The sequence below is a fragment of the Melanotaenia boesemani genome, chromosome 9 (assembly GCF_017639745.1).
Source record: "Melanotaenia boesemani isolate fMelBoe1 chromosome 9, fMelBoe1.pri, whole genome shotgun sequence".
Taxonomy (NCBI): Eukaryota; Metazoa; Chordata; class Actinopteri; order Atheriniformes; family Melanotaeniidae; genus Melanotaenia; species Melanotaenia boesemani.
Window position 1 is genome coordinate 37,327,101 of NC_055690.1, and position 9,698 is coordinate 37,336,798.

Consider the following 9,698-nt stretch of genomic DNA (forward strand, 5'->3'; position numbering starts at 1 on the left):
GTTGCGGTTTATTTTGTAGTGTTGTGGTTTATTGTGTTGTGTTGCGGTTTATTTTGTAGTGTTGTGGTTTATTGTGTTGTGTTGCGGTTTATGTTGTAGTGTTGTGGTTTATTGTGTTGTGTTGTGGTTTATTGTGTTGTGTTGCGGTTTATTTTGTAGTGTTGTGGTTTATTGTGTTGTGTTGCGGTTTATTTTGTAGTGTTGTGGTTTATTGTGTTGTGTTGCGGTTTATTTTGTAGTGTTGTGGTTTATTGTGTTGTGTTGCGGTTTATGTTGTAGTGTTGTGGTTTATTGTGTTGTGTTGCGGTTTATGTTGTAGTGTTGTGGTTTATTGTGTTGTGTTGGCGGTTTATGTTGTAGTGTGTGGTTTATTGTGTTGTGTTGCGGTTTATTTTGGTGTTGTGGTTATTGTTTGTTGCGGTTTATTTTGTAGTGTTGTGGCTTATTGTGTTGTGTTGCGGTTTATTTGTAGTGTTGTGGCTTATTGTGTTGTGTTGCGGTTTATTTTGTAGTGTTTGTGGCTTATTGTGTTGTGTTGCGGTTTATGTTGTAATGTTGTGACTTATTGTGTTTGTGTTGCGGCTTTATTTGCTGTGACACCTCTGGGCCACCGTACTGTCCCATTTCACCAACGTTAAGCAGACTTCGAAGTGTGTAGCCTACGTAGTCTGCGCACTTCGAAGTCTGCAGACCTGAATTGGGACACAGCTAGAGGTAATTGGACTTTGAAAAAAAAACAAAAAAAAACTACAGGACGGTTTACGGCAGTGAGGTTAGAACCTGCAGGCGGGACCGGTTTACGGCAGGTCGTGAGGTGGAGTTGAGAGGAGAGACACGTGTGTCGTAGCAGCAGGTAACGTGTAAACACTAGTTTAATGACTAGTTAACTGGTCGGGTTAACCGGCTGGATTATCAGTGAGTGGACTGGACTGGTGAGGACGGGTTCGGGTCCGGGCTCGGGTCCGGGCTCGATCCACATGGACCGGCTCCGCAGGCTGTCTCTGGGTCTGTCTGCGCTACCCCATCAGTTCCTGATACGCGCGTGTTTTCTGACAGTTCTCAGTTTTGTGCGATCAAAAAGTAGTTTTTAAACTAACGAAAGTACCCTGAACGCACCGTTCGGTCTTAGAAATCACGTCACTCAAACTAAATAAAGGTGCGAAGGTCTGAAGGTCTGAGCCCAGAGCTGCACCAGGAAGCAGTGACGGTGGAGGTTTTTAGTGCAGGAGGGTCGGTTCCAGAGATCAGGGAGGACTGAATGATGTTGGGGAGGAGAAGCAGGTTTTAACAAGAGCTGTAGGGACTGGATGGAGCTGACAGGTCGAGGGTTTGGATTTGAGGATAGATTCAGAGATGGTTTGGACGGAGGGAGAATAAAACTGGAGAATGTGGTTATGGGGGATGAGTAGGAGGCGGTGAAGTCCAGAGACTGCAGCTCTCCATGAGGTCAGGTGTTGGTGAATGTCGGAGATTTTAGAGACAAAGACGTGAGTGAGTTACAGAAGTCAGCATGTGGTGGGAAGAGTCAGGCGGCTTTGTAATGTTGGTGAGGAGAAAAGAGAGTTCTGGAGTTGTGTTGGTTGGACTGAATGACACCAGAGTAATAAGCAGATTTAGTTAAAGAGAGACTGTCCTTGTATAGCATTACATGATTATTGTTCATTTCTTTGTGTATAATGAGTCCAGTTTTGTTATAGAGTCGTTCCAGTTATCGTCTTTGGGATTTGAGCTGACGGAGGGCAGGAGTGAACCAGGGAGCAGAGCGGGTGGAGGAGACGGATCTGGTTTTCAGTGGAGCATGAGTATTCAGAAGAGTATGGAGATTGTTGTTTTAGTGGGAAACCTGGAAATTAATTTGTTGCTGCAGACCAAAACTTTCTAGACAAGACGAGAAGTCTCTGGAGAGAGCATCATGTTAATCTTTCCAGTCTTTCCAACGCCGCGGTGTAACATGGTGAGACCTCCACCCGGCCCACGCCGAGGCACATGGCGAAACCTCCGCCCAGCCCTCCGCCCGGCCCACGCCAAGGCAGGCAGGTGTAAACAAACCCGGCGGAGCTGCTGCCAAGTTTCAGTCAGGCACAAGAAGTCTAGTTTTCCGTCCACAAGAACTTCTTGGATCAGATCCCTTTTTGCTGCTGAGGATGTTAAGAAGGCCGAAGCTGACGGTGGTGAAATTGTTCTTGGCCGCAAAGTTACCCGACCTCGGCAGGTTGGCCTAGATGCTAATATGAGAGCCCAAAGTCTCAGCATTAGCTGGTAAAGTGGGAGCCTGTAGATTTATTTATTATTATTTATTTATTGTCATTTATCATTCTTGCACGGCATCTATGTAGCCGCCGTAGGCTCGACGTGCACCTCTTCCAGACCTGACGTGCACCTCTTCCAGACCTGACGTGCACCCCTGCTACACAGACGGTTACATGGAGGTTCTTCCTTGTGATTGGTCAGTTTGGAATCATGTGTTCCTGGATATCTGGATCTTCTTTCTGAATTTGTCTGGTAACCACCGTATTTATGGTGTCATTTTGCTCTTGTAGGCCTGTTTATGCATTTAAGACACTTTCCACAAAAAAGTTTCTACTCAAACATGAAATCACTGCTCTTCACTGTTTCTACATTTCACCTAAACTCAGACCAGAAATCCACTTTAGATCCCACCTGAGATTTTGGAAAACGGAAAAAATCTGCAGCTCATATTTACCACAGTGTCACCAGGATCCATCATGATCCACCAGGATCCATCATGATCCACTAGGATCCACCAGGATCCACCATGATCCATCATGATCCACCAGGATCCACTAGGATCCATCATGATCCACCAGGATCCATCATGATCCACTAGGATCCACCAGGATCCACCATGATCCATCATGATCCACCAGTATCCATAATGATCCACTAGGATCCACCAGGATCCATCATGATCCATCATGATCCACCAGGATCCATCATGATCCACTAGGATCCACCAGGATCCACCAGGATCCACCATGATCCATCATGATCCACCAGGATCCATCATGATCCACTAGGATCCACCAGGATCCACTAGGATCCATCATGATCCACCAGGATCCATCATGATCCACTAGGATCCACCAGGATCCACCATAATCCATCATGATCCACCAGGATCCATCATGATCCACTAGGATCCACCATGATCCATCATGATCCACCAGGAGCCAGCTTCCCCACTGAGGTCAAACCTCCTAAGAGTTTCACTCAGTGACATCACTTCTGGTCTGTCACAGGTCCTGGTGATGGACCCTCCACACTGCAGAGAGGACGAGGAGGAAGCGGAGGACTCCACCCTCGCTGTGGGTCTCAGTCTGTGTGACTCGGCCCCCCTGCTGTGGAGGATGAGGGACCTGAAGGCGGTGCGGTCTCGTGGTCTGGTGGGGGCCCTGCTGGGTTCTCTGCCCCGAGCCCCCCGACAGAATTCCCAGCTGGGTCGTCCTCTGCTCCTCCTGATGGAGGAGGAGAAGCTGCTGAGGGAGGAGCAGGCTGCTGCTGACCTACCCGCTGCTAACCAGGTTAGTTAACCTGTTCATAGCCAGTTTCAGGGGGTGGGCAGCCTGTTCAAGTGTGTTTGTTTTGTGGTTGGTGTCAGGATGAAGGGGTGGAGCTTCATCTTCAGTATGAGGAGGAGCAACAGACGAGCTTTGAGGAGCAGAAGGTCCTCGCTCTGGAGGACAGGAAGTCAGCGTTGCTCCGAGCCATGACATCATCACAGACAGGTGAGGGCGTTTCCATGACATTGTTTGTCTTAGAAACAGAAGGTTAATATCCTAACCAACAAGGGAGCCGAGACTTTTACGTCCTGTCCACATTGAAGACGAGTGTCAGGGGTCCACTGTCCGTCCACAGATCCAGCATTTCTGGGACTGGTTGCACTAAAGCAGGATGTCGGGAGATCGGAAGTAGGCCTGTCACGATAACAAATGATAAATGTTCTCAGAAATTATCGTGATAAACGATAATATTGCGCAAAGCGATAATGTTTTCATTTTGAAACCATTTTCAACTAATATAATGACAAAGCCATAATAACGCAAGAAACCCTTTCAAAGGTCAATAAACTTTCATTTCTAAAGAACATTTTACACCAACTGGAAGAAATTTTAAATAAAACAAAAACAAGAAATAGAACAGACTCTCAGTCTCATTAGCAACGAATGAAAAGCAAACAACAAGTACGATAGAAAATAAAGTCTCTGTTCTCTAAACAAAACTGCCTTTAAAAATATATTTAAAAACTATTTAACATGAGGCTCATATGGGGAAAACCGTATGATTGTATTAAATAAATTATTTCTGGGCAACAATTCAAACTTTTAATCGCGATTAATTGCATGACATGCTGCGATTAATCGCATTGTTGCGCTCGTAATGACTCTTTAAAAGAAGGTCTACAGTTATATAAAGAAAATACAGTCAATTTTGGTTTACAAACACGACATCAGGGGTCTCCAACCTGCGGCTCTGGACCTTCCACAATGTCTCTAAATACGTGGCTAAAATATTTTTTTAAATATTTCTTGTTATTAGGTTGGAAACCAGGGACTTTTTTTTCTTTTACATCATTTTCCACAAATATCTACATCCCTTAGAAAAAAGTCTGTTTATCCTCTTTTTATAAAGGTTTTATGTTTTTCTTTATTTTAAAACCTTAAAAATGGAAATAAAAATGTGGTTCTTCAGAAATAACAAACATTCTATGGTGGCTCTTCATTAAAATATATATAAAGTTTCCTTTTTGAAAAATCTGGTAACATCTGCGTCTCTAAAGGAGTTTTATTTAGCTGGCTGAGGGAAAAATGTCTCTTTGGATTGGAAAGGCTGCAGACCCCTGCACTAAACACATAAACAGGTTTAGCAGCAGTTTTCTCTTTAAACAGCAACAGTTAAAATATTTCTTCATATATAAAATCACATATTTATGAGAAAGAAGGATGAAATGTTCAGGATTTACTAACTAAAAGGTAAAAGTCAGCAGGATGAATTTAAAGCTGTGAAGCTGCTTCCTTCTAAACACAGAAGGAACAATATGTGATGAATATCAGCATCAGGTGAACAGACAGAAAGCAGGATGAGAATCTCACAGCTTCTAGATGGTGAGGAGAGAGAAATATTCACAATATGCACAATAACTTCCATCCATGCACCTTCACTGCTTCATTATCCACATTTCTGGATATAAATTCTCTAAACTTTCATTCTTAGCTTGACTGTTTAGCTTCACCTCTGCACCTGCAGCCTCCGCTACCGGGAGTTAAGGGTTAACATCTCGTTTCCGGGTGTAGCGTCAGGTCTGTAGATGTAAATATAAACATGTGTGGTATCCACAGAAAGTCCAGAATCTCAGCTACCAGCTCAGTAAAACCATTTCTATCACCAACACACACAGTTAAGACAACAATAATTAAAAGACCAGGTACACAAAGTCTGAAAAACATGTGAACACAGATGATGTTTCCCCATGAACACGAACAAATGACTCCTCTCCTGAAAGCTCACATCTCACAGATTCCACAGCTGGAAGTTTCATCTCGCTACGACCAAGATTCACCGAACCAGAGACAGAAGAAGACCCGATTTATGCTGCACGTTTATAAAAGTCAGAAAACATGTCTTACCTTTGCTGTCTGGCTTAAATTAAAACCACATTTATTAAAAATAATAATAAATAAAAAGTTTCCCGTCCATAAAACACGATGTTCTACCATCTGCAGGTTTAGACAAACGTTGGTTCTTCTTCTTCTTCCACTCAGGGATTAAACCGACGTCTTAAACCGGCTGGATACTTGTTCCTAGTTTCATTCATTTCTGCTCCCACTGTGAGAGTTCGTCTACATATTCACATTTTATGTAGTTTGTAGTCTAGCAAATAAATATATTTAACTTCTAACTTCGGGTCCTCCAGATGAAGACTTCATGTCTTGAGACTGATTGAGACTCCAGTGGTTTCCGTTGCTTCCATCATCAGGAAGAAGCCCGGTGGAGCTTTATGAAAAATTAATATTAACTTTCATTTTTATTTTAATTTGAAATAAAATAAATAATAAAATTAGGAAAAAAACTAATTTCTCTGCAGACTGTATTCGTCGTCGGTTTTAATGGCTCTGGTTCTGGTCCACACAGACTCTGGAACTGGGACCTTAGACGAGACTGTCCAGACCCGCTTGCAGGACCTGGATCAGACCTTCACCTTCACTCGGTCGGCAATGGCGGTCCAGCTGAGCACGGCGAGGGCGGGACTTGGCTACTGTCCCGAGGCACGCACCTTTCTGCAGGCCGACAGGCCAATCAGAGTGCAGGAGGAGCCCTGCTGTCACATCAGGTACCGGGTCTTCAGGGACCTGCGAGGGCGGGGCTTCTTCCTGACCTCAGCGGGGAAGTTTGGAGGAGACTTCCTGGTTTATCCAGGTGAGACTGCTTCTCCGCTGTGCAACTTCCTCCACCTGAGATCCAGCTGATTGTCCTCATGTCCCTCCTCAGGTGACCCTCTGCGTTTCCACGCCCACTTCATCGCCATCTGTGTCTCCCTGGACCAGTCCCTCCGTCTCCTGGACCTCCTTGCTGTGGCCCGACTGGGGTCCAACGTCAAGAAGACTGTCCTGCTCTGCTCGCCTGCGCCGGACGGACAGATCTGCTACACCTCCTTACAATGGAGCGGCATGGTGTAGCACGTTGGACCGGCTCTGAACCAGGAGTGGAATGAGACTGGACCAGGCCTGAATTGGGACCGGGATTGGAATTGGACTGTACTGTTACCGGACCCACTGGTCTGGTAACTGGTACAGGTCCAGTTTCTCCTAGTTCTCACTGACTGTGGTCTTGATGAGGACCTGGAGCCGACATGAACGCTGTGAAGAGGTTTTCTGTCTGAGTGATGAGGATGATGATGCCTGCAGAAATAGAAGGGGCCATGGCCGCAGAAACAGGAGGGGCCCCTGCCCCTGGCCGCAGAAACAGGAGGGGCCCTCCGGCAACCTGTTCCTACTTTTGAGATTTTGTTGTCATTTTGTGAGAAACTGAATCTTTGTTTTAGAAAATAATAAAAATAACTACTTATTTCTATTTTTATTCATTTGATTTAGATTTTTAAAAATAAACATGATAAATTAAACAGATAAAAACAAAAGGAAATACAAAATAAATCCCCTGTAAAAATGGATGAAAATAAAATAACTGATTATTGATTACTGGACTGATTGATCAACACAGCATGATTCTGACCTTGAGGGCGAGGTTTCGTTTGGGAGGGCGGGGCTTCAGTCAGACTCAGTTATAGGCTCGACACATGGGGGGCGACAAATGACAGCGACAGGCGAACTCATTGGCATCCAGGTGAAACCGAACACAGTGGAGGCGACAAACAGCAGCGTCGATTGGTTCTGATAGTGGAGGAAATTCTGACATGTTCAAAGCCGTCGGCATGACTGATGAAGAGTCAGAAGATTTTTATGGCGTTAACAGAAATCTTGCTGTTGACTCTACTGAACCACAGAGAAAGACAACCTCGGGTTCATCGTATGTTAGAAACAAGGAAACAGCATGGTGAGTATCATCATGTGGTGGCGGACCAGATAAATCCACCCTGGTGCCACACGGCTACTTTTTTATTTACATCTCTAGAATATTTGCATGAAGTCGGGGAAAGTCAGACTCAGCTACAATGATCTGATCTTCCATGTTAAAAGTGTTTGCAGACTGCGCTGTCTAGCCTTCTCTCCGCTCATTGTTCAGTCAATAAAACCCTCGCTGGTTGGTGGTAGATCCAAGCAACAGCAACTACACGCCAACAACTTTCACACGCCTGTGGCTTGGCTGGAGGAGGGCAACTCATCACGCAAGTTTCATAGAAAATGATGGAGAAGCATGCAGAAACCAGATTAAGTAACCCGTTAGTAACCAGGTTAGTTAACCCATTAGTAACCAAGTTAGATAAACCATTACTAGCTACATTAGGTTACCCTTAGTAACCAGGATAGTTAACCCATTAGTAACCAAGTTAGATAAACCATTACTAGCTACATTAGGTTACCCTTAGTAACCAGGTCAGGGGCGCTGCTAGTGATTTTGGGCCCCATGAAAATAAACTGAAGTGGGCCCCCCTCATCTGAATCACTTTCAAAATCTTCAGCTTGATTTTCAATGTTCTCACTCTCTGCTGTCTCTCTGAGTCTTCCTACACTCTCTCGTGGTTCATCCTCATCATCTGAATCTGTACCCTCTTCAATGTCTTCCTCCATTTCCACTCTCCTCTCTGACAAACTTGAAGATGATCCTGGACCTGGCTCTGTAGTGTACATGGCATACAAAATTATATAGTATCTGCAATGATGTAATGTAATTTTTAATAACATCACAATCATTATTTCTGTTTTTTTTTTTCTGTATTTTTGGTTAATCTTCTGATATGTAGAAAATGTAAATATTTCTCTGATTGGATTGAAAGCAGTCACCCAGTCTGCTGCACTAGAAATGTCTCTGTTCCTACTGCAAAGCAGGAGGATGAGTCCAAACTACTGACCTGACCTAAGATTACAGTGATAGCTGAGCATTTTCTAAACGATTCAACTCGGTCTAAAATAAATAAAAAAAAAATATATATTATTATTAATTCTAAACTATTTTTCAATTATACGTTTTTTTTCTTAACAATAATCAATTAATTCAACACTCAGCTGCCCACCTCCTTCCTCAGGGGCCACTTGGACATGTTCAGGTGGGGAGGGGTGGGGGGGCGTGTTCAGGTGGGGGGGGGGGGGGGCGTGTTCAGGTGGGGGGGTGGGGGCGTGGTCAGGTGGGGAGGGGTGGGGAGGGAATGTCTGGCAGCATCTGCTTCGGCTGCTCTCGTTTCTGTTCGGAACATGCGTGATTTTATTTTTTCTAGCAGAGCTGCTTGCTAATTGTTTGTCTGCATTAATTATTTGACTAAAATTGTGAAATGAATAAAATCATTTTTTAATCAGTTTTATTCAGAAATATGAGCCAATATGGGGAGCAAAGTGAGCTAGCTTATATTTACAAAGTTTAGAAGAGACAACAAGCTGAAGTTCCACAACTTTCCATCAGACGAACTGACTGACCACCTCGCCTTTGAAAGAACTGGGTGACATACTGTCCACCCATCTGTTCTCTCTCCAGCGTCAGCTTTTTTTTCTTTTCGTTTTAAGCTTCCTAACTTTAGAGGCATCCTGCTGTCTAAGCATCCACTTGCTGTCTGTCTGTTGCGCTGCTTCGCAGCTGAAGGAGCAGGTGGACTGAACCATTTAAGGGGAATATAGAGGGGGGTTGAGTGTTCAGAAATGTTTCCAAAACAAAAAAACTTAGTGATACCGTTGCATTGTGACTAAATTGTTTGCATGATTGTAAGTTTATCATTAAGTATCAGATCATTTTGTCAGTATTACAATTGCATTGAGGGCTCTTCTGGGCCCCCTGTCACTCATGGGCCCCATGAATCCTTCCCCTTTACCCCCCCTTTTCGGCGCCCCAGAACCAGGTTAGTTAACCCATTATCAACTTGATTAGGTGATCTGTTAGCTACTACGTTAGTTAACCCATTAGTATCCAACTAAGTAATCAGTTGGTAACCAGGTTGGTTAACCCATTTGAACCAGATTAGGTAACCCATCAGTAGCCAGGTTAGTTAACCCACTTCTGATGTTTTCATTAGTTTT

The 9,698-nt window shown here is 44.1% G+C and overlaps 1 protein-coding gene across 1 annotated transcript; it reads left to right on the top strand.

The window, feature by feature from the left end:
• The first annotated feature begins 717 nt into the window (after positions 1-717).
• tsen34 (TSEN34 tRNA splicing endonuclease subunit) lies at positions 718-7,083 on the top strand. Its single transcript, XM_041994232.1, has 5 exons — positions 718-853; positions 3,261-3,542; positions 3,620-3,746; positions 6,151-6,435; positions 6,508-7,083. The coding sequence occupies exons 2-5, from the start codon at positions 3,270-3,272 to the stop codon at positions 6,693-6,695; spliced, it is 873 nt and encodes a 290-aa protein (XP_041850166.1). The 5' UTR covers positions 718-853; positions 3,261-3,269; the 3' UTR covers positions 6,696-7,083.
• The last annotated feature ends 2,615 nt before the right edge of the window (positions 7,084-9,698 follow it).